This window comes from Lucilia cuprina, chromosome 2, assembly GCF_022045245.1.
Source record: "Lucilia cuprina isolate Lc7/37 chromosome 2, ASM2204524v1, whole genome shotgun sequence".
Classification (NCBI taxonomy): domain Eukaryota; kingdom Metazoa; phylum Arthropoda; class Insecta; order Diptera; family Calliphoridae; genus Lucilia; species Lucilia cuprina.
Genome location: NC_060950.1, coordinates 2,941,565 through 2,967,169, shown reverse-complemented (window position 1 = coordinate 2,967,169; position 25,605 = coordinate 2,941,565). Strand labels below are relative to the sequence as shown.

General features: G+C 27.2%; 1 protein-coding gene and 1 long non-coding RNA gene across 4 annotated transcripts in view; both read right to left on the bottom strand.

Moving 5' to 3' along the window:
• The window catches only part of LOC124419862, an 86,482-nt gene extending 61,560 nt beyond the window's left edge, over nt 1-24,922 (bottom strand). The window contains exon 1 of the long non-coding RNA XR_006940853.1: nt 24,874-24,922. This is a non-coding gene — a long non-coding RNA (uncharacterized LOC124419862). The remainder of the gene's footprint in view (nt 1-24,873) is intronic.
• On the bottom strand, nt 21,147-22,933 carry LOC111680463 (cytochrome b5 domain-containing protein 1). Of its 3 annotated transcripts, none has more exons than XM_046950698.1 (4): nt 22,664-22,933; nt 22,235-22,600; nt 21,996-22,135; nt 21,147-21,706 (listed from the first exon to the last, which is right to left on the bottom strand). In XM_046950698.1, the coding sequence occupies exons 1-3, from the start codon at nt 22,784-22,786 to the stop codon at nt 22,004-22,006; spliced, it is 621 nt and encodes a 206-aa protein (XP_046806654.1). In that variant the 5' UTR covers nt 22,787-22,933; the 3' UTR covers nt 21,147-21,706; nt 21,996-22,003. The 3 variants fall into 3 exon arrangements, with proteins under 3 accessions (XP_046806654.1, XP_046806659.1, XP_023297884.2); XM_046950703.1 differs by having other exon boundaries at nt 21,152-21,706; nt 22,661-22,825; XM_023442116.2 differs by lacking the exon at nt 21,147-21,706 and having other exon boundaries at nt 21,907-22,135; nt 22,661-22,929.
• Nucleotides 24,923-25,605: the final 683 nt, after the last annotated feature.

Sequence of the window (25,605 nt, the reverse complement as noted above, 5' to 3'; positions counted from 1 at the left end):
TGTATATAAGTATAAGCAAAATGGTGGGTTTATTTTTGATCATAAATTATTTTTTTAATAAATTATGTGTTAATGCTTTTTATGCATTTTTAAATACATTTGAAAAAGTCATTAAATTATATATAATAGAAAGATTAAACAGCTCTATGTGAAGAATGATTTATTTGGATGGAAAAAAATTGAATTAAAGTACAACAAATCTTTAATTAGGAACAGCTTATGACTTACTTTTTAATGACAACTACATATAGTCTACATTACTTTTTAAAATAATGTTATATGCTAATAAATATGTAGATAAAACTTTTCGATGTAAGTTTTACTTACCGTTTGCATTACTTTAAAGCACTCTTGTAATGACTTTCTTTAATCTAATGTAGAAGTACTTTATTTTCGGCTTTGTCATTTTGTTTGCACATTTTATTTGATTGTGAGTGAAGAATTGTGTTTTACAAAATAGAAAACAATATTAAATTTGTATCTGAAAGAGCAGTGAATAGAAATATAACTAACTAACAAAGCGAAGTCCCTGGTTTGTATGCTCACTGGAATTTTTTATTATTAAAAACAACAATTTCTTTGTAAGCAAAATTTGAAGTACTTTTTTAACTCCCTATATATAGGCGTACAAATGCTTGCCTTCAAAGAGTGTAGTAGTAGTAGTAGTAGTGCAAAAGAGGTCTTATTAGCATTTTAACATGTAACTATTTCATGTAAGTTTTTCCTGGGTTATATTTCAATCCTTCACACAAAACTTTTCTTAAAATTTTATTTTCATAATTTCTCATTCTTTATATATTATTTTGAGTGATTAAATAACTCTATTGCGAATCAAAATTAAAGTGAAAAAAATTAACTTATACTATCAATATCAATTCCAAATTTTCCCGCCTTTTCTAAAATATTAAATGAGGCTTTTTCCAAAATTTAACAATTAAACGAAATGGTGAAATTTTTTGTAAACAAGACCACTTATGAAAACATAAGCAAATATTGAAACTACTTTCAAAAAGGCAAACGACCTTGTCCAAATATACATTTTAATTCTTTAATATTTAGTTGCTATTTAAGATTTCTTAATGAATCATAATTTTAAAATCTAAATTGACTGACCGTATATTTAATAAATTAATTCACATGTAGTATAATATACAAGTTTCCTTAAATGTTGAAAAAAAAACATCGCATATAAAAATAAATCGCTATTCAATGAAATTTATTGCAAATTAAAAATGCCATACTAGGCAATGGAAATAAAAAAAGATGCAAAATGTTTAATAATTTAAAATAGTTTTAGTTTTAATCAATAACATTTGCTTGTGATGAACCAGTTAAAGACCATCACAAATTAGTGTTTAAAAATGGTATTATTTAGCCATTAATACCATATTGTTAATTTAATAAATATTAAGAGAACAAAAGATTTGAATGTAAAATTTAGAATTACATTAAGAGATTAAAACATTTAACAGGGATTTAAGACAATAAAATAAACTAATAAAATATGAGTTATGTAGTCACCGTATAAGGTGTTAGCTGCTTTTAAGTAAAATTCCCATGGAGTTGTAAAAAAATATTTAAAAAAAGTTTTACAAAAGAGCTGTTCATTTACCATATACATATATTAAAGAATTATGTTCAGATTTGAAAAGATATTTTTTTCATCTGTGAATAAACCCATCCAAAGTCTTCAGCTTCTTTTTTAAATTAAATTATTTACTACAAATAGTTTTGCACTTAAATAGAATTTTGTTTTTTGAGGATTAATTAATTGTGAAATCATATTAAAGTTATAAATGCCAACACAACTTGAGAGAATAGCAGTTAAATAAACAGTTAAAAAACAACACCAAACTTGTAAATATACAGCATGCAATTTAAGTTTACAACAGCAACAAAAACATTAAAAAATTATACAATATTTTAAATTAAGTTCATAACTTAGTAAAACAGGTAAGTTTAACTCTAGTTGGTAGAAATCGAATTAAAAGTATGCTAGCTGAGCTGTTTTTCGAGTCCACATGATAGCTTCGAGGACGTTAATAATGCTGAAATGTTTAAGCTTCGAATTATCCCAATGCTTTAATATCTGCTTTCATATTTTTAGTTAACTGTCTGTTATTCTCTTAAACCTCTTTATTCCATCACCCAAGGATGGAAAATTAACTACACATATACTTCATTGACGGCCACAAAGCTAAATATGACATATATACAAAATACAACTACTAAGGAGTTTTTGGTTACTAAAATTTTGAAAATTGATCCAACAAAATTTTTCAATGGTGAAGCTATTAGATCTCAAAGTAGGACATACATACTTAGTACAATTATTAAGAGGCATTAAACATGAGAATAGGTCTTTACCGAGAATCGGAAAATCACAAAGATAACCCTGTAGACCGTTAGCGTTTTCTGCAGTTCTTAGAAGTGAGGACATAGGGAAATATTGAATACATAATATGTATTCCTCATAGAAGAAATATAATACTTGTAATTGCCAAATATACCTTCTGTAGGGTAACATTAACTCAAAATACAAAAATAAAAAAACTTTAATAAAACTTGCATGTTGGAATTTTCAAAAGCGGACATTTAACTTTGGGAAAATCTTCATTGTGCATTGAAAACGTTTGTCTGACAGCAGCAGCATATTGTGTGCCCGTCGTACAATGCCACCGCCAGTTGGTTGCTTGACTTTTAAAAGCAGAAAATTTTCAAAAGAAAAAAAGCCAAGCCCAAATACAGTTACTTTATTTAATAAATTTCAAATGCATTGTCTTGAGTTGTAGATTTTTTGTTGTAATATAATTGTTGCTGTTATTGTTACCTGCTGTTTAAGTTGTTGTAGTTAAAATGAATCTAAAACAACAAGAATATTTATAAAAAAAGATACAAAAAAAGTCAAATAAATTAAGACAAATAACGACATTGCAAGGTCGTAAATGTAAAAATGTTCCAATTAATTATTGTTATTGTTGTAGTTTTTGTTCTTGGCAGCAAACAACTTAAGTTAGTTGGAAAAAAGAACGTGCTTACATAAAGTCACTCACTCATAATTGTAATGAAATATACAACAGGATATTTTGTGGTTTATTTTAGGCAATATGTTTTATTTTTATCGTTTCTTATGTTTTCCTTTCGAATTGGTTGTGGTCGAAATCAGGAGACAAACTTGTCTTAAAGGGTATTATTTCTGAGGAGTTTTCTTATATTCATTGCACAAACGTTAAAATATTTATTGGTTCACCCTGTATTATTTTGTGGTTAAAGAGAGGAAAAAGGATATAAAAAAGAGTTTTTTAGTTTTATATACAATTGTTACCAAGGATACATCAACATTTAAATTTTGCAGCTGCTATGCAACATGCAGGCGAGTTAAGTATTTAATTTATGGTCTCTGTTCACAACCAACAACTATTTAAAAGGATGTTTTATTGTTAACGCAGGAAGAATCAGAAAAATGTGTTTAAACAGCATGTTTATCATGTTCTATTTTTGACTACTGCGTTTAAACCACAGAACTGGATATTTTTTTTTACTTAAAAAAAGAGGAACAGATTGATGACCGAAGGATACCATACAAATATCAAGGATTTTATGATTATCGTTTTTATACATATTGCTAAAAGGATGTATATATTTTGGGTCCTTGTAAAATTTATCAGAATATTTTTCCGTTTACAACACATTGACACATTGTCCTGCTTTTTTAAGAATCTCCTTGAAAATTTTGATCTCAATACAAGATGTTAAACAAGTATGAATGTATAGTCGGGCATTGCCGACCATATGATACCTACACCAGTGTGTTAAAAATGTGGATTATTTTTTAATTAATAATGTATTTATATTAATTCTGGAATATTTCCACTTATTGTTGACAAAAATTGATTTTCTACAAGAAGGCTCATAGGGTTATGTGTACTTTAAATTTATTTATGTAGAATTAAGGGAATGAAGGGAAGTTTGTATGGGGGCTAGGGTCAAATGATACACAATCAATACAAAAATTAGTAGTGTCATTTAAGGTTCTATAAAACTTAGTTTTGCTGATTTTTGTTGAAATAATAGAAGTTTTAGAAATTATGAGCCCAAAAGCCGTAATCGAATGGTACGATTGTATAGCGTTTGTCCTTGAGCCAAAAAAAGAGTACGTGCCAAATTTCAAAAAATTCTCCTGAAAATTACGAGCGTGCGCACAAGCTTTACATGGACTCTCAGATATACGGACATAGTTAAATCGACTCAGAAAGTGATTCTGATGAAATTGATATTTGTTATAAGTTTGCATTCAAAATTTGTATCTGTACACTCTGATTGCAAACGGTGGCGTGTTATAATGTCCATAGACCTTATGACACACTAAATTGAGTCATAATGTCCATGGACATAATGAGAATTTCAAAGGTGTCACAATGTCCAAAAGCAATGCAACAGAAAGTCCATAGATTTTAAAGAGTCCATTTATCAAAAAAAGCTTATTTTAGCGAAGCCGGTATTCGAAATTCCCCAGAGTATGAAATCCCGCCCGGCCGAAGGCCGGCTATCCAGGACACTTTTTAAAAGGAATAAGTGTATCCCTTTCTTAAATTATAAACAAATTTACCAATACATTTATGTTTTAAAATTGTCCATGGACATTGTGACACTTTAAAAAAGTGACATGGACATTATGACACGACACCATTCCAAACTAGGTCACGAAATTGAAATTATTATTTGTTATTTCAATTCTAAAGAAAAACATTCTAACTAGGACATCTATATAGAATGTAATTTAATTCCTTTAACAGCTTCTATTCCTACCCCATTTAAAATATAATTAGACCAGTTTTTCCCATTTTATTGTTTACATACTGCTGTCATATATCCATCCATTCGAAAATCAAATACACACATAATTAGAAACGTGATTTTTATCTTAAACAAAATATTTAAAAAAAAAATCTAAAATATTTCAAACACAATATAAAAATTTAGATTTTTGTTTAAGTATCAATTACATTTCATCTGTTTTCATTTTTATTTATGGAGGTCTCTCGAAGGAGATGAGAACAAAAACATCTGTTTTCAGGGTATATAAAATCTGTGAACACTTAGTAGTGGACTTAACCGAAGAATTATCCTTTTTTGTAAATATTATACATACTTTCTTCATATGTGGGTTATTGAAGTTAAGAAATATTTTAATGTGTTTTTTTATTTTTAATTTATATTGGTTTTCTTCTGCTTGGATATATTTAAATACAGCTGCACATCATGTGGGTTGGGTCAAGGCGTGAAAGTACGTGCTTAGTGGAATGTATGAGCAAACACATATCTATACATTTAATTTGTTAGAACAACCAAGAACAACACAAACAAAAAAGGGGGAAAACTATTTATTAAACGAATCAAAAAATATTATTTTTCATTTAATGTAGTTTGTTTCCACATCCTCAAATATGAATATTTATGTCAGTATGTTTGTCAGTATATGTGTAGATGTGTTAACATATATCATTTTACCGCCTTCATAATTTTCCATAATGTTAGTTTTTTTGGGTGCAATTTAGGGCTTTTTAAGAGATATCAATATCATAAATATGTTAACGTTAAAAATGAATTAGAAATACTAATATAAAAGAGTAAAATAAATTGTTAAAATTATTATTTCTTTTTTGGGAAAAAGTAGTTAAATTAAATAGCAAGACATACGAGATGTCTGGGAATTGTGGAGAAATAGTTTTCTCTTCCTTTAATAATTTTAATTGGATTTGTCAAGTTAAAGGATGTTCAAATGAAAGGAAACTTAATATTTTATAAAAGAATTTTAGTTGTTGTTAACTTTCTAATAAATAAATAAAATTTTGTAATATTAGAAATTAATCACTTTTAAACAAGTAGGAGAATTATGCATGACGAACATATAATACTCTACCAGTGCATTTTAAATATTCGTGCTCGAATATTCTTTTTTAACAAAAATTTCGAACGAAAATTAATTAGCGACGTCGGAACAGGAAGTAAAAGCAATGACTTGATATGGGAACGGTCTAAAGAATCTATCTTACCCGGTAGCCCGCAATGCAGAATTTCGATCTTCGTTATTATAGTCGATTCAATATGCACATGGTGAATGTAGTTTAAATTCATTGCTGTTGCCTAAAATACAGTATATGCCCCTCAGAGAAGTCACTGTGGGACTAAGCTTTGGTAATGGGTTTATCTAGAATGAATGTGTCGGATTTAAACATAAAGGTAACAATGAAATTATTTTAAAGTTCGTAAAGGTCACCCCAATATCTGCCATAACTATAAATAACAAGTGTATTCTGTAAAATTTTTGGCAGCTGCTAAATTTAGAGTTTAACTACAAAAAGCAAAATTTAAATTTTAAAACTTTTTCCTTAAAAACACTGATCCTTACAATGTTAACAATTGCATTATACAAAAAAAATGAATGCAATAATAAACCCTAGGCTTAAAAAATATTTTTCTTTTTACATAATATTCAAGTATTTCCTGTAATTTCAATTTCAAGATTGAACCATTAAAAAAAGTTTATATGTATTTATGTTTGTAAAGAGGGAAAGCCAACAACAACAACAACAGTTATATTGTTGTTATACATATTTTTATGTTTAAGTGTTATTAATTCTTTAGGGGCCCATAAAACTGAAACACAACTTCAGCAGCATATAAAACAATTAAGCAACCATCATAATATGACTATAAAAACGGAGCATTCCTTCCTACCCTTTCTTGCTAAATATGAAACTAATGCTGATGCATTGATATTGGTGGTGGTTTGTAACTGAGCAATGTAAGCATGCGTGCCACACGTGTTTCTTTACAAAATGTTCTCTTAGTTATGGCCGTTTTAGTTGGTAATGTAATGAATCCCCTCTTCATCTTTTCAAGGATTAACCTATTGAGCAGGAGTTTTGATCCTTTTTTTATTATTATTGTTTCAATAATTTCCGGTTAAATGTTAATTATTAAATTTGAATCTTTTTATGGCAGTTTATGTTTGAAAATAAATTTGCTGTATTTTCAATGAATTTGAATGCAGCCAGGACATATGTACGTATTTCTTCAAAATATTAGTCAATTTCATTGATCACATGTTTAAATATAATTTTACTTAACTAAGTAGCTTCAGTAGTTAGCGAAATCGAACATAAGTTTTGTTAATTGTTTGAGTGACAGCAGCAATATTAATCGTTTTGTATTGTTTAGTTATTGCAACATTTGTTAACAAAGTGGGTGTGTGCTTGCGTCCTTGGAAATTGCAACCCTAAACTAGTTTTTTTGGAAATTAATCGAGCCAAAACCACAAATATTCGCTATAAATTTTGTAATACTTGTCAGTTGTTGTTTATTTTTGCGGCCGTCTAGCAGATGTTTCCATAACGAGTGCAATTTGAGGTTTTCCCTTTATGTTGCCATAAGCATAGTTTTAACTTTTGTGTAAATTACACATTTACACTGCGCAAATATTCAACGCCTTCTAATAATGTTGATCTCTTATGTAAACATCATTATTGTAATTATTTTAATTGCATAGATAGGTATGTGGTGGATTGAAAATTATAGCGAAATTTTTTATCTTGACCATTTTAAAATTTACAACTTTTCATTAAAGAGCGTCGTATCTTAAACTTCAGTGCGGATTTCTATCTATCAATCTATCTATCTATCTATCTATCTATCTATCTATCTATCTATCTATCTATCTATCTATCTATCTATCTATCTATCTATCTATCTATCTATCTATCTATCTAATATTATACAAATTATGTTGTCGGAGTTTTACAATAGTGTTATATACATTTTTTTCGAAATAGCTTAAAAAGTTTCAGCTTGCAATAAAATTAATTATAACAAGTAGGAAAGTATAGTCGGGCATGGCCGACCATATAATACCCTACACCATGAGTATATTTTTAAAATTTTTATTTTTTATAAAGAAAGTTTTATGTTGAATATTACCAATAATTCCAAAATATTTAAGCAATTTATTGATAAAAAACTAAAATTTCTAAATGAGGCTTTATATAGGTCAAATATGGGCCGATCTTCGGTTAATTTGGGAAAAGGATATATTTCTAAATAACAGTTAGTTTTGTTGAGTTTCATTACGATACAAATGGTTACAAGTCAATTTTAGACGTTTAAGTCATTTTTTGAAGGGGGGTTTGTATGGCGGCTAGGGTCAAATATAGGCCGATCCTTACGAAAATCTGCAGCGTCATTTATACTTATATAAAACTTATTTGTGCCAATTTTTAAAGAGATAGCAGAATATTTGAAGTAATTATGGCATAAAAAGTTCAAATCGGGAGGTACGGTTGAATGGGGGCTAGGTGAAATAATGGACCGATTTCAACCATTTTCAATAGGCTTCGTCCCTGTGCCAAAAAACATGCTTGGTCCAAATTTCATCAAATTATCTTGAAAATTGCGGCCTGCACAAGGTTTACATGGACAGCCAGCCAGCCGGACAGACGGACGGACATGTCTTAATCGACTCAAATCAAATTCTGAATCCATCGGTATACTTTAAGGTGGGTATTGGACCAATATTTTTGTATGTTACAAACATCAGCTCAAATTTATAATACCCTCCCCACTATAGTGGTGTAGGGTATAATAATTATAAAACTTACTAATTTTAACTCAAAACTAATTAAAAATTTGTAAGATAACATTTGAAAAAAAAAACACATTTCAAATGACCACTACTGTTCATCTATCTAGGACCTTTTTTCAAAAAATTAATGATTCCATAAACAACACATGTTTCAACATAATAAAATACGAAAAAACATGAAATTTTAATTATTTTTATACCAATTTTTTTAAATTATTTAAATAATCAAAAAAGTGTGCCTGACATACGTCTAACAGGATGACATGACACAAAAAATATAAAAAGAAAACAATCGTCAAGCATTTGCACCTTTAACAAATTTGTTAACAGAAAACCATACAAACAAAAATAAAAATTCTGCATGACAGATTATGGAAACCACCCCTACTTGAGAAAATTTAAAGAAAAACATAACCTACAATAGGACACCACCACCACCATTATAATAACCTACTGACTGGCACCATATGTTGCATGCAATGAATGCATATTCAAATGCCCAACAATTTCAATACAATTTAAATATGTTACGAATGCACATCTCTAGAGAATTAAACAGATGATGCTTTTTAGGGTTGTGGCAAGATTGTAAAGGGAAAACAATCTTAAAGATTTTAGATAAACACGATTAACTATAAAGTAGAAAAATCCTTAATTATCAATAGGATAAAAATAAGGAAACAGTTGTTGGGCATCATTATTGAATTGTTTTGGAAAATACACGCTTTAAATGGAATGAGTCACGCAACAGAAGTCGGTCTTGTCATTATTGTTTATTTTAAGAGGGATTTTAGTTATAGTCTGGGAAATTACTAGTGTGTCTAAGTAAATTATTATAATTAAAATTAATCATAATTATCTTCTGGATGTATGTTATGATCCATTAGGCTTGAGGCATGAATCTGCAGACTCAACTAGTTTTTAATGAAAGTTGTTTACAATTTTCTGGATAGACTTTAAATTCCTTAATTTTTCTGATTTCTTATTTTGCAGATTAAGGTTAAAATTACAATCTCGACGGCTTATGGTACGTTAGGTTATATGCAACTCTCGGAATTGAACAAAAATATCTCGGTGGCCTTTTAAATATATACATAAAATTATGTATATCTAAACAAAATGAACTTGTGAATCCTGTGGTCCTTAACAGAGCTCGATGGCGTAATAGAAAAATACGAAGATAGAGTTTCATTCCTGCATTGTAGGACAAATCATTTAACGGCTGCTTATATTAACGGTAGTCGAGTTAATATAGGCTAATGCTATACGCACAATTTGGACAAATTTTTCGGAACGAATTTTCGTCCTCAAATATAGAACACACTAAAGTATATGAGAATACGTACAATCAGTGCATATGTCGAAATTCGTCATACGTAACGAACTGTGCGATAGGTTTATTTCTATTTCTTACGCAGACGAACGACGAATTGAAAAATTGGTGTAAGATCAATTCCGGTAGCACGAATTTTCTTAAATTTGGCGGTTGTGAGTACAGCTAATGACAATACAATATTATGTTCAAATATTCGTAATTTTATTCAACAAATCAAAGTTATATTCGAAAAATGTTTAATGCTCTTAAAATAATCTCTGGGTCATAAAAACTAAAAATAAAATTTTCGAAAATTCGAACTTACAGTTCTGGTGGCACGAATTGTCTGAAATTTGGCAGTTTGGAGTACACTTGATGACACTACAATGCTATGTTGGAATATTTAAAATTAAGTTCGAAAATTCGAAGTAATGTTCGAAAAATTTTTTAAGTTGTTAAAATAATCTCAAAATTGGCTTAATAGTTAAAACATATCAGCAACTTAATTTTTCAATATAACCTACAAAAATAAAGTATCAACTTCAATCCACTTTTTGGGCATCATTTACAAAGTCGCCTTTAATTTTGAATTGTTCTCAAACATTTAATCTCCCAACCAGACATATTTTAGGCAGCCACTGAATAGTTTTTTAAAGTGACTGTCTGTTTTTAACAATGCATATTTAAAATAAGAAAATATAATAATATATATAAATATCCTGGCATCTGTATCTGTCATTTATACTTAACAAACTCGAAGCATAATTATTGCAAAGCACCCGCACAATGAGAACTCAAACCAAGTGGAACATTTTAAAACAAAAAGAAACATAGAGAAAAAAGGTTAAAGGCACCACTAACAACTACAACAAACAATAATAATTACAAAATACTTACGACGACGACATTAATGTTATTGATAATACGACAGAATAGTTTTCGTTGGTGGCAATTGAAAAGACCTAAAATGCGGGCTGTTTAATTGTCGCCAACAGAACAAGATCGACAACAAAATTGACTTTAGTTTTAGAACAACGAATTAAAAAAAAAATATATGTATGTCTGTCCAAACACTTAATATCAAATCAAATGCATCATTGAATAAAAAGGAAATTGTTGAATAGTCTGAGAGTAAGAAGAGTGCTCGTCTTAATTTACTCTCTGCTATGACAATAACCATGGGAGGCCTGGCTTTTGGACTGTTTTATATTTGAGTTGATGTTTTACGAAATCAAATTAATGTAATTCTGTAATACAGGAAGTGACTCATGTCAGTGAACTATTAAATATGTATAAATGTTTTTTCTTGTTTGTTAATTGTAATTTTAATTGCTATAAAAAGTATGTTGACAGTTTTGCACCCTTTTCAATAGCAGAAAGCATGATGAATCACAACTTCTTCAAAATCTAAGGGTTTTGGTAATTTATGATATATATAGATATTTTTGCATAAATAATAAGCAATTCAAAATTTTAAATATAAGTTATATATATTAAGCAGGTCTCCTTTAATATTCATTATGATTTTTATTTTTTTAACATAAACATTCTTTCGAATAATGTTTTCCCACTAAAAAACCTCTTCGAGTCAGAAGTGAAATTTATGTTAATTTTATACATAAAACGCGTGCCATCAGAAATTTCACGAAAATAATAAAAATTAAATTAATAACAAAAAAAATTGTTTGTTATTTTTAGATTATGATAAATAACTTCTATATATTGTACTAAACAGAAGTGCACGTTTGCTTATAAAAACTAAAAAAAAATACAATTTATAATAATAAAACACCCTGCCTCGGGTAGAAATGTATTCTAGTAGAAAATTTACAAAAAACTATTTATTCAGTTTTTATTTTTTGAGTGCAATGAATGCAGGAGTAAAGTACTTTGACCAAGACACTGTAAAATAGGAATAATTATTGGGAGTTTTTCGACCATGACAATTTCTTGTTACTAGTAAAAGCTACGTATGTATATAAGAATATTCTATATACATATATAAATAAATAGGAGTGTGTGGATGTCAGTAATAATAATATTAACATGAATACTTGAATGTAGAAAAAAGAAAAATAATAGTAGCAAAACCTGCATTAAAGTTTGTTTATAAACTCTCCACTATATATACATATGTATCAAAAAGAAGCATATGTATACAGACATATACAGTTGGTAACATAATTTGACTCATGGGTATACATATTTCTTTAAATTAAATTCAGAATACCTGAACTCTAAGGTTCTTAAATAATGGAGAAAATAAAATAATCTTTGATCACTCATATTTTTATATGAAAAAACTTAAATAACGAAAATATAATGAAAATATGAGATATAAAAAACATAAAATCATCTGTATATCATTCAACAACGACCGCTAATAACGTATATCCTTGAATAACTCTATAATTAAGAAAAAAGTAAAAATCTGTGATAACGTATCACTCATATTTTCCAACACTAATCTATTTTTATATGAAACCCCTAAAATCTTCCCAATCCCTTAAATGACCAATAAATAACAAAAAAATATAAAAACTTGTGATCACTTATACTACTTATATGTCTTTAAATTATGATTTTTGAGAAAAAAGAAGTGAAAAATATGAAAAACTTACAATAACCTAAGCTATTTTAAGAACACATTGTAGGTGAAATAAAAATCCAATATTATCCCATTAAAAACACATGTTCACTTTTGTCACCCACTATATTAAAATACATAACAACTAATGTGGAGTTTTCCCCCTTTACTCAGTTAGATTGCCATACTCTTATTCTTAACAAACCTTTTCATTGTTTGTCGGCTACTACGATCATTTGACAAAGATCATTTCAGTAGTAAACGAGAGTAGACAACAAATACAAATAAAAATCGAAAAGTTTTAATGTTAAAGAAGGAAAATGTAAGAGAAAATGTTAGTTAAACATACATACGACCATAATTTTCCTAACAAAATCCAAGGTTTGGGGCAGCATGTGCCATATGGCTTTTATGTTAATTTTACAAATAAGTCAAGCGTATTGTATTCGTTTCTTTGGTACACAACAAAATAACGTAATTTTTATTATGGTTCAAATATTTTTATTAAAAAAAGTAAAATCATATGAAAAAAGTTAAAAAACAGAATGAATTTTAATAGAGTTGGTAAGTAAAAAAACAAACAAATGAACAGGAAATCGTGAAAAATGGGTTGAAAGGACAAAGGACATGTATTAGGATGAAAAATAAAAGGAAGTGGTAGGAGAATTATTTTGAAATGTAAAATGTCTAATTATACATTTTAGTTTTGTAAATGAGACTGGCAGCTGGTGGAATAAGTTAAAAACATACAGGACAATAAAATGTTGCAATCAGGAGAGTTTGTTATTAAACATTTTAATGACAGGATAACCCTGCAGTGTATGTTAACGTAGTTTAGTAAATTTTGAAGAAAACAAATGTACTGCTTTAGATAGATTTATGAAAAATTTTGTAAAATTTTACAATCAGGCCAAACTAGAGGTCATTAGGCAAACAGGACTATAATCTGGGCCTATGGAAAAAATGAGAGGTCCAAAATCTGTGCTTCTGAATGAAAAAAATAAAGTCCATTTTATGGTTCATAGTACTTTGTAGAAATTTATATCAAAGTGTTTATAATTTTGCAATAACATTCGTTTTCAAAGTATGCACTGATAGTTCTCAGATCAACAACAAAAATTAAAAAATAAACGACGTTATCAAATCAACAAAAATTACAACATTTGTTGTCAAACAGAACTTTGTGTTGTCGAAATGACAACGATTCGTTGTCGAAGTTACAATGATGCATTGCAAAATCGACAGATTGCGTAATTGAAATGACAACAACGCATTGTTGTAATGACAATGGTTGTTAAAATGATAACTAATAATAAACTTTGTAAGCTTACTTTTTACAATTTAATGTATAAATTTCGCCACTTTTCTACCGGCTTTTCTCTTTGTTAATGTTTCAGCTGCTTAATTCTCCAAATAATTAATAATAATTTCATTTATAAAAATTTTTCCGGAACATATCATAAGTATAAAGGATATACAGAATAATTTACATATATTCTTTCAATTTAGAAGTACAGATCAAGGATTAATCGTTAAAAAAGGGTTAATTGTTAAAAAATTAAATTTACCTTATTTTAATATAAAATGATGCTTATAATATAAGGGATACCTTCTTTAAACTGTTTTAAAATGCGTAGTACGTTTTAATTTTTAACAAAAGGATACCATTGTTAAACTTATTCCAATTTAAGCTAAAAAAGTATTCAAATACAAGAGAAACAATAATAAACGATGTTAAAAAGGTAATAAATTTTGGCAAAAATTGACAGCTTTTTGATGTCGGTCTCTTTGAAATTCATTAGAATTTTAGTTTTAGACAAATTAAAAAAAAAAAACAAACACAATGTTGAGATTTAATGATTGGTCTCTTAAACAATAATAAAAAGGGGTTTAATATTAATTTTGTTGAATTTAAGAAGTGACAATGTTTTCTTGTATCACAATTTCCTAAGAAATCTTAAATCTCTAGAATAAATTATTGAAAATAAAACTACATTTTTCTCTAATGAAATAAATGTGAATTGTTTAACAAACATAAATTCGTATTATAAAGTCAAATTTAAAGAGATAAGAAAATCATTAAACATAATGTACATATTTCAAACCACTACTTTTTTACAGAAAAAATTCCACTTTAACCTTTTAACAACATTTACTGGACATTTGCATTTATGTAAACAATTTTCTACCAGTTAAATTAAATAACATAAAAAGAAGAAAAAAAAAACCAAAGCATACAATGACCAAGCCTCTTATAACATTGTCTGTATGCAAACAAACCCCTTTTATGACAATAACTTCCTTTTTCTCATCACCAACTCCATGAATAACATTAACACTAAATAGTTTAAGAACATTTTCCGTAATGTTCAAAAAAAGTGTTAAATTATAATTGAATTGTTTACACACTCCCCACGGTTTGAAAACATCATCATGATTGCTGAGTAAAAACTTTGAAAAAGAACATACCAAATGGTTGCTGTAATAAGCCTGATAAGATGGAAACTAAAACAACCAGACAGTTAGATGGGTATGACTGGTTACTTTACATAATAATTCCCATGTAATTCATAAATAAACCCCGATACTTAATTGCCCAGGAACACGTGACTTTTTGATTATTTATGACCGAAGAAATGAACGAACGAACGAACAAACCCTTATTGTAACAGTAAAATATTTTACATGAGGAGAAAATATTCCCAATTGTTCCTTGTTGGGGTACTGAAATTTATTGATTTTTTTTTTATGTCAAAGTAAGTACTTTAGTTATTAACGGAAAAATATAGCTTTAATTGTCTCATAAAAATACAATAATTCCCAAGCTTTGAACGTGGGATAATTTTTATGAAAGGAGTTATAAAAACTGCTAAAAGTGGAATTTTAACGAAAATTTTTAGAAAATCAATTTCCTAAGTAAATAGTACAGTAATTACAGCATACAGTTATTGTAATTTATTGCAATTAGATGGGAATCGAACCCACCACCTCCGGTCTACCAGATTAGAACACTAACCACTAACCTACCGGAGAATAACAATTACATGTAATTGTAATTGAAAAATTCAAATTACAATTATAAAATGGTAATAAAGTAAATTACAAATCTTTTAAGTAAATAACAAATAATTGTAGTTAGTAATTCTCCAATTAGAAGTGATTGGAATTTAAAAGTAATCGGTCAATTGCAATTATATATAATGTCAAATAAAAAGTGCATTCAACTTCAAAATAAACTTGTATAAAGATCTTATTATTCTTTTTTTTAATTACTAGTAATTCTACTTGTTATTTTACTTGAAAATTCAAATTATTATTATAAAATGTTAAAAATTTTATTATGTTTAATAAATATTCTCTCAATTAAAGTAATTGTAATTATTAAATATTAATTAAAATAACAAATAATTGAAATTAGTAATTCGTCAATTACAAGTTATTAAAATTTAAAACTAATCATTAAATATTTATAATGTTATGTAATGGAAAATGTAATCGCTAATCATAATTTCACTTTTTTCGTTTGCAGACTTTTTTGATGTAATTTTTAAACAATAAACAGCTATTGCGAACAAAATCAACTATTGTGAATGAGTGGTTCTCGGCAGTTTCGCGATAGGAATTTTTCATTTGAAATTTCACTTCTATTGCTGACAGAGGAGAGTATTACAATAATAATAATCAAAAGAGTTATAAATTGTAATCAAATTTAAAATTATTAAAATTTTTAGTTTTAAAAGCTCTGTATAAAATTTACTTTAACAAAAATCACAACTCCCCGTTCACATTTATAATTAAAAATTCAATATCAAACATTTAAACGTCCTCAACACTCCATGCCATTAATGGTAACATCGCATTCCTTTAACCATTTTAAGTGAAAATTTACAATAAAAAGCAAAATGTATTTATATTTATATTTGTATATTTTGCATATTTAATTAAATTTTATAAATCTATAGAGAATTCAATAAATACAAGTGTTGATTGAATAAAAGCAATAAACAATTAATGACCGTGTAGGATTGTTTTTTGGTTGGTCGTCGTAATTGAATTGTTTAAACTTGAAAAAATAAAACTAAAATCGGCTTATAAATTTTTTAAACAATTTTTTTAAGGTGAAAGAAGTTTACCATTTAATGATAATGAAATTCTTGTAAAATTCTCACACTAAGTTTACAATATTAAATTTTATTTTTTTGTAAATTTTAAGAATCATCCTCAAGTACTTTAACATTATGTTTGTGTGTTGTCTTTGAAAATATTTTACAAAATCATTCTTATTATAAACGTAATAGTACAACGACCAGACTGGCTACTGGTTTTTTCATATTTTTTTTTTTTTGTAAAAAATTTCAAATTATATAATAAAATGAATAAAGTGTGTGATGTGTAATAGACATTGTTAGAATTTTATAGACATTGTTAATTTTTTTTATTGAAATCTGAACAGTTTCTCTAATCTTTATGATTTGCTTAATCATCATAATTAACAATTAGCTGTTATAAATGTTTAAAAAAAGAACTCATCATGATTGCATGATAAGTTGTTAAATATATTTTTATCTTTCTTAAATGCAATTGAAATTTACAAATGCTTGAATTTTTTTCTAATTCAAGACGTCACCTTGTTCTTTATTAAAATTGTAATTAGTTGTCATTAAAGATCAATGAACTACGGCTTAATTGCTCTCTATAATCATTTAAACAGCTCTCGGACTACTTCACGCTAAGAGAAATTTATTAATTAATAAAGTGAGCTCATCAGATGTTCTTCATTTAAAATATGAAACTTTACATTAGTTTAGTGAAAAAACTTCATATTTCAATATTGAAATGAAATTGATTTCATAAAAATTAGGAATTTTGTGCAAATTTTAAAACTAATAAGTGCCTAAATAATTTTTGATTTTCAAAATGTTGAAATTCTTTAATTTTTTAAAGTATTTAATGAAACCACATTCATGAATACAATGAATCAAATATACATTCTTTTTATTCTATATGTTTCAAACATGCAATAAACCTTTTCATATATGTAATGAAACAATTTTCTTTATAGATATTTTATAAAATTATAGCGTTTTTGTAACGAAATTGTTTCATAGTTCTTATTATCATTGAAACCAATTTCATTACATCAAAGAAAAAGATTTACAATCAAGAAACCAACTAATAAAGTGGATGAAACAATGAAGGATTAATTAATCCTTAAGTTAGCTCGTAAACAATGAATAATTTCATTCATCAAATGGTACTATTCATCCTAACAATGCTGCGTCTTTGAGATCTCTAGTATGGATATGGGGTGAGCTCCACATACCCCTAATTGATATTTAATAAAATCACATTCATGAATACAATGAATATTCTTCAATTATGCATTTTTCATATTTTGTTTCTTTACATTTTTTTGTTATTCACAAAGTCAATGAATATGTTTTATATATTCAAAAAACATTTTCATATATGTAATGAAACAATTTTCATTAAAGAAATTTTATGAATTTATATCATTTTTGCAATAAAATTGTTTCATAGCGTGACGTTTCCAATGTCATGAAACAAAATCAAAACCAATCAAATAAATTCAGCCAATTTGAGGCTTTTCACAAAACCATAAAACTCACTATTTAAAAGACTTTAGTCGATTTTTCTGGAAAACTAACAGTGCTAGTGCTTTAATCTTTAATTTTTTAATTAAACCAAGAATTTCGAAATATTAGGATTTTCTCAAAATATTTCCAACCTAAAAAAAAGATAATTCAAAATAATTTTCTTACATTTTATTACAACTAAACATTAATTAGCACACATTTAAGTACAATTTCAAATAATTCAGTTAAAAGGTGTGTGTTGTGGGGTGGGTCACGTAAACTGAAATTAAAACAAAGACAACAGCTAAAAATATGAACTTCCCACTAAAACTTTTTCTAAACATTCAACACGCAAACATTGGAATGTTGCCACTAAGAAAGAGAGAATAAAAAACAATAGTCATAATGAAAACTTTTTCCCGCAAAAGAATGCGTAACAAAAGTGCCTGAGAATTTTCTTCAGGAAAACACAAAAAAAATGTTTAACATAAAACTAGAGTAACTTAAATCACGAACTAACAAACTTAATAGTTTTTAAAGACAACAAAATAAATATTTATTTAAAAACTAAAATAAACAACGGAAGTTTTAACATGAATAAAAGTGTTTATTATAAACAAAAACTATCTATATAACTATCTTTCTGTCTGTCCCTGTAACTATCTAATATTTATTGAGGATTTTAAAAGGTGTTTTAAAAAATATAAACACACTAACAACTCTTTTTTATCACTAGAAAATAAACATTTTTTTGAATGACATTAAACTGTAAACGATTTATAAACTGACTTAAACTTAACTTAAAATGCTAATAATGTGAAAATATTTTCAACATTTTTCAAAAGAAATTTATAAAGAAAAAAAGTTAAAAAAATAGAAAGAAATATTTCAAAGTGAATTTGAAATCTTTTAAAAGAAATTAAATTACGAGTATTTTTAAGGGTTTTTTTTTTTTTTTTTTTTGTTTTAATTATGAAGGTCATTCATATTCAAACAACAACAGCCAACAAAACATTTTGGAAAATAAATTTCAGTAAAAGGAAGTTGTTTTCAAATGTTTACTACATTTATGGAAGTCTTTAGGTGCAGCTTTAAAACAAATAAGGCAAAGTTTAGCATAACTTAATGGTCATGCAACAATAACAAATAAAATACTTTTTCTTTTTTTCACTAAACATATAAACAATTTACAGAAAAAGACACTAAAACTAACACTTAATATTCTTTATTTATTATTATTATTTTCTTTCAATTTCAATTTATTAAATGTTTAATAAAACTTTGTGAATTCTTTTCTTTTTGTTAATTTTTTATAAAAACAAAAATTATTACATTGCCTTAAAAAGATCCGTTGTCCATGTCCGGCAATTTGACCGCAGAGACGTGACTCTGGTATTGTTAATTGGTGGCAGTAGTGGCATATAAATTATTAATAATAAAAGAAATGACAAATAAAATTAATAAACATTTCGAATTTTTAATGTATTTAAATAGCATTTATGGGAAAAAGTGGCAACACGAATAAGATTTTAAGAAAAATGTTTGCTAGAAAAATTTTCAATTTCAAAACTTCTAAGCTAATTTAAAATAGACATTTTTACTAGTGTAAAGACAGCTACTGTAATTGATTTGTTCAAAACTTATAATTCTTTGAATAAAAGCTTTGTTTATTATTTTTTTTTTTTTTTTTTTTTTTGAAAAATGCTCATTTAAAGAAAAAATTAATTGAATATTTTTGTATGAACAAAATTACTGAAAAATAAAAATAAATTGAAATTTTTCTAACACAAAAATATTAAATATTTTTCGATTAATAAAATTTATTAAACATTATTCAATTAACAGATTAATTGATAAATATTGATGTAAAATATCATCAACCAAAAAAATAGTTTGAATAAATTTTAAAAACGACAAATTTTTCGGAACGAATATTCGTCATCATGTAAATGTACACAATTATTGCGTATGACGAAATTCGTCGTACGTAACGAACTATGCGATAGGTTTATTTCTATTTCTTACTCAGAAGAACGACGAATTAATTGGGGAAAATTGTTTTAAGAACAATTCCGGTAGCTCGAATTTGCTGAAATTTGGCAGTTTTGAGTACAGCTAATGACAATACAATATTATGTTCGAATATTCGAAAATTCGAAGTAATGTTCGAAAAAAATGTTTATGCTCTTAAAATAATCTCTGGGTCAAAAAAACTAAAAAATAAAACTTTCGAACTTAAGTTAGAAAAATGTTTAAAGCCATTAAAACCAGTTATGTTGGCTGAAATTTGACAGTCTAGAGTACACTTGATGACACTACAATGCTTTGTTGGAATATTTAAAATTAAGTTCAAAAAATCGAAGTAATAATCGAAAAAATTCTGAAGCTTTTAAAATAATCTCAAAATTATGGATATTCACATAAATATAATTTTAGTTCTTACATTTTCTAATTTCGAAATAATGTTCGAATAAATTTTTACGCTTTTAAAATTATCTCAAAATCGTGGAGATTCACAAAAATATAATTTTTGTTCCTTTTTCTTACTTTTTCCAAATTCGAAGAAACAAATTTTGAAACGAATTCGCAGTACGAATAATTTGATTGTGTTCCATTCGACGAATTTACGGAACGAATTGTTTTCGACTAGTTCGTCGTGCTATACGAAATACGTCGTTCGTTCCAATTGTGCGTATATCATTATTCTACTAAATTTGCTGAGAAGAATGTTTCTATAAAGTTTAAATAAAAACATATGATGTAAATATTGTTTGAAAATTTTATGAAGGAAAAGTTTTATTGAAGTATTTTCGACGAAAAAATTAATTAAACAGAATTCATATCTAACAACTATTTCGATTCAGATTTAAGTTTAAGTAAGTTGGAAAAAAATTCATTTAAAATATGTTTTTTAAAAGTTTTATTAAAATATTGATGTAAAAATTTGTTTGACAATTTTCTGATGAAAAAGTTTCATTGAAGTTTTTTTGAGGAAAAAGTAATTAAAAAGAATTTATGTTTATTAATTTTAATTAAGATTTAAGCGTTTTTCATTGGAAAAAGTTTCATTTAAATTATGTTTCTTAAAATATTGACAATATATTTCGTGCACTTACTTTAATCATGAACAAATTACAAAAAAATTAAATATTATTCTAGCGGAACCAAATTAGGAAGTTATGGCCAAAACATATTTCATATTAACCCAGCAAAGAAATAAATTAAATGTGTGTTAAAGTAATTGTCTAAACATTCTTGGAAATAATTAAATTTTTAAGAAATTATTTAATTGGAAATTTGGAAAATAAATTAAGTAAATAGTTTATATTACATAATTTTGCAAGTATTCTAAGTAATTAAAATCATAAGAAGCGATAAGTTGTTAATTTGAGACAATTACTGTCGATTTACTAAACATTAAAGAAATATTTCAGGTGAGACATCTTAAAAGTACATCAACTCTTTCCATTTTCAACTAAACAAAGAATATTCAAATTTTTCTAAAAAAATAACCAAATGTCATTGTTTAAAGAAGGAAAATTTCAGACAACGCCCACTCATTAAACCTGAAATAAAATAAAAATAAACATGACAAATCCTGAGAATAAAAGAAAATCACAATACAAGATCAGATTATAATCTACAAGATGGAAAAGAAAACACAAACATTATTTGAATAAAATGTGTCGTTGCTTAGCAAATAAGAAACAAAAAACCAAACGCCTAGTAATGTATGAAAAAAAAAAACTTTAACAGACAAATAAAATTATGTGAAAAAATGTGAATCAAAAGAATCTTAAGAAAATGTATTATAATGGAATTCTAAAGTAAAAAAAAAGAAAAAATAAATTTTACAATTTCAACTAAGCCACTGTCAAATCATCTGTGTAATATAACCAAATGGAAGGTAAAGGTAATTCAATATCACTATCTTCTGCAATTAAACCATTGCCATCGAGGGTTTCGTGTAGAATTAATGTACCAGGACATTGACCCTGTTTAAAGGGGAGCAAAATAAAAGAGAGAAAACATAATAATAAATATTAAACAAAAGAATACATTAGAATTTCATTAAAAATATTTAGAAAATTTACACCATTGGAAAATTTGCGCCATAAGTAGCTGCCAGCATGGTTATTGTAAATTTCTTTATATTTCCTTTGTATGTCATAAATTGTATCTTCAGTACAAACTTTCATGAAAATGGTGCTGGCAGTTAAGGTATTAATTAAACGTATTTTACGTTCTTTTTTCGTTAGTTGGCCTATATGATATAAAGGATCTTGGCTCCATAATTTACCAGGAGTTTTTAATAGAGCACTTTGAGCCTGCTCTAATATGGGAGGAAATAAAACACGAGGTTTACCGGTTACAGGAGAAATTTCGGTTTTAGGTAAATTATTCAAATGGAAAAAATGTGATAAATCTTTGCCACCAAATGCCAATAAATAGTCTAAATTCTAAGAAAATTTTAAATAATAATAATTTTAATGATAATTTAGTTATTTAAATAAACCTACTACATTCCATGTATCTTGACGATCTTTTAGTAATGGAGTTAGATCGAATATATTTCGGTGTATCACCACCCAAAAGTCATTTTTATTATTATGTATGCACACCTCGTCATATAAATAGTATTTCATTTTGTCCAAGTATTTTTTATTTAATTTTAACGAAAATGTTTGAATAAAAAGAATTCAGTACAAAAAATAAATTACATAAAAATAAATTGATTTAAATTATTTGTTTTTATTTTGTTTAAATTATTCTTGATCAATCACAGAAATAAAGAGTTTCCAAAGAGTATTAAATGAATTTCACAACATTGTATTTATTTGTAGTTAGTAATAACAGAGATGACAACGTAGGGTACTTTTTTGGTACTTTTTCGATGGAAAAATCAATATATTGTGAATATATATTTTTTTTGTATTTTAATACATAGTCGACAGACTTGTAAAAAGACTAGCACAGCGACTAGTAAAGAGCATGTGAAGAGACTCCGTAGACTAGCCCTTACACCGGTTAGTGAGTGAGGATAGTGATTAGTCCGTCGACCACCTAATGGAGTAGTTCAGAGGCTAGTCCGGAGACTTAATAAGTAAAGTTAATAAACTAGATCACGGACAAGTCCAGAGATAAGTCCAACGACTAGTAAAAAGACTAGGATATAGACTAGTCCGTAGTTTAGGTATATATTATATATATTCTAGTCAAAATAACATAGACTAGTCAAAATAAAAGTACAGAAATTAGTCTGGAAATAAATCTAAAAAATAGACAATGAACTTAAAAAGGAACAAAGAGTGGCCAAAAAAACTTGAAACTTGAAAAGGAACAAATAATAGACAATAAGCTTGAAAACCGAAGACTTATCTAGTGAGTAGTTTAGAATCTAGTCTGAAAACGTGTGACTAGTTCAGAGACTATTCCCATGACTAATTCAGATACTAGTCCAAAGATTTCCTAGGCTAGTAAATAGACTAGGTCAGGATCATATAAAGTCCCATTACTTGTCAATCAACTAGTTGAGATTCTAGTTTATAGGCTAGTTCTTAGACTAGTAAAGTGACTATTTCATAGACTGGTAAAATCAGAGACTAGTATAGTCTAACTAGTCTTATATCTAGTCCAAAGAATTATCTAGAGAGCAGTTTAGATAATAGTCTCGATATTAACAGATTTATCAACAGAATAGTAATATATTTTGTAAAAAGTACCAAATTTACAAATTCCGTGGTACGAAATGTAATTCTTAGTATAACTTGCATCACTCCATGTGTAAACATTCACAAACAGCAACTACAACAACATTAACAACCAACAACTAAATCAAAACAAAAGACTTAAGCAACAAACCTGTTTTAATTTTGCATTCATGTCTTGAGCAAAATTTTTTACGTTCAGCCTGCAGCAGCTACAGCAAGCATTCTGTCTATCTGTTTTTGATTTCGTTAAATTTATGCAAAAGTCTTGTTTAACTTTGTATTTGACTTAAATTCACTTGTTTGTTCTTTTTCTCGCAATGATTTTTTTTAAGTTTTTTCCTTTGTTTTTTTTTTTATTTATTTTTGTAGTCCTAAGACCAACTGGGTGTGGTGATTGTGTTTGTAGATTCAGTGAGAATCCAAACTACGCATTAAAAAAATCAAAGCATCTTTAAAGAAATTTTCCCATAGTGGACATGCCAGTGCATGCCTAAAATTGTATGATCATACGAGGAGTATGAGTCATAACACTTATTTGAAACTGGTTATAGTTTTGTATGAAAAGAATAAAAAAAGATTCAGTTTCTTTGGGTTCTGGAAGTACAAGTGGCAGGAGTTTTGTTATTCTTTTTGATTTTTTTTTTTTCATTTTATTTTTGTTTTTTTCATTATTTTTTGTGTAAATGTGAGAAAAAATTAAAGACTTGTTTGTACACTTTGAACAGACCCGCAAATGGAAAATGTTAAACAAAGATTATGAAATTGAACAAGAGATAATGAATATTAATATAAATTGATTACAATAATCGTTAAAATTTATTACTAAAATAGTCTTAATGTATAAACACTTGATTTGAGATATTTTCATAATTTGCAATTTAATTTACTTGATAAGTATCTTTTAAAACTTTAGGGGCAAATAAATTTGTGTATGTATATTTCCGAAACTTAGAATTTTAAATGCATTTTGGAGAATTAGGTTAAATAGGGTATCAGTGGAATTTTTTTTAAGGCACACATACCTGGTTGTACAAGATTGAAACATTGCTGAATAGAATAAACGTGACTTACCTGAAAAGAAAAATAAAAAATTTGTAAGAATTTTAGTTTTTTTTTAATAAAATTTTTACTTTATAATTTTACATCATATAGATTCTTCCATTCACGGCAACTGTTAAACATTTCAATAACAAAACTATTTTTGTCATTACGTTTGTAACACATCGAAATATTATCGTAAGACTCTTACAAGGATTTATATATATTTTAGGTCCTTAGTAGATTTTGAGACGATCTAGTCATGTCTGTCCGTTCGTCCGTCTGTTTGTTAAAATCACGATAGGGATCTACCGGGAGGAGCTACACAGTTGAAATTTTGCATAAATATTCGCTATTAATAAAGTTTGTTTTGTATTGCAGATGGAAAAATTCGGTCCATGTTTTCACATAAAACCCATAAAAGTGAGATCTCGAAAACAGTAAATCAGTATGATGAAAAAGACTTATGCAAACATAAATCTGTTAACCAAATTTTATGACGATCGCCCTATCCCCCATATAAGGTCTCCTTCAAAAAAAGTTTTTAACGCTCATTGCTAGCTCAGAACTGGAAGTAGAGCGTGAAATTCGGTAAAAACAAGTTTTGTACCGACTAGACTTTAAATTATAATATACTAGATTCTAGACTAAACTATATACTAGACTATAGACTAGACCTTAGACTAAACTATATACTAGACTATAGACAAGACCTT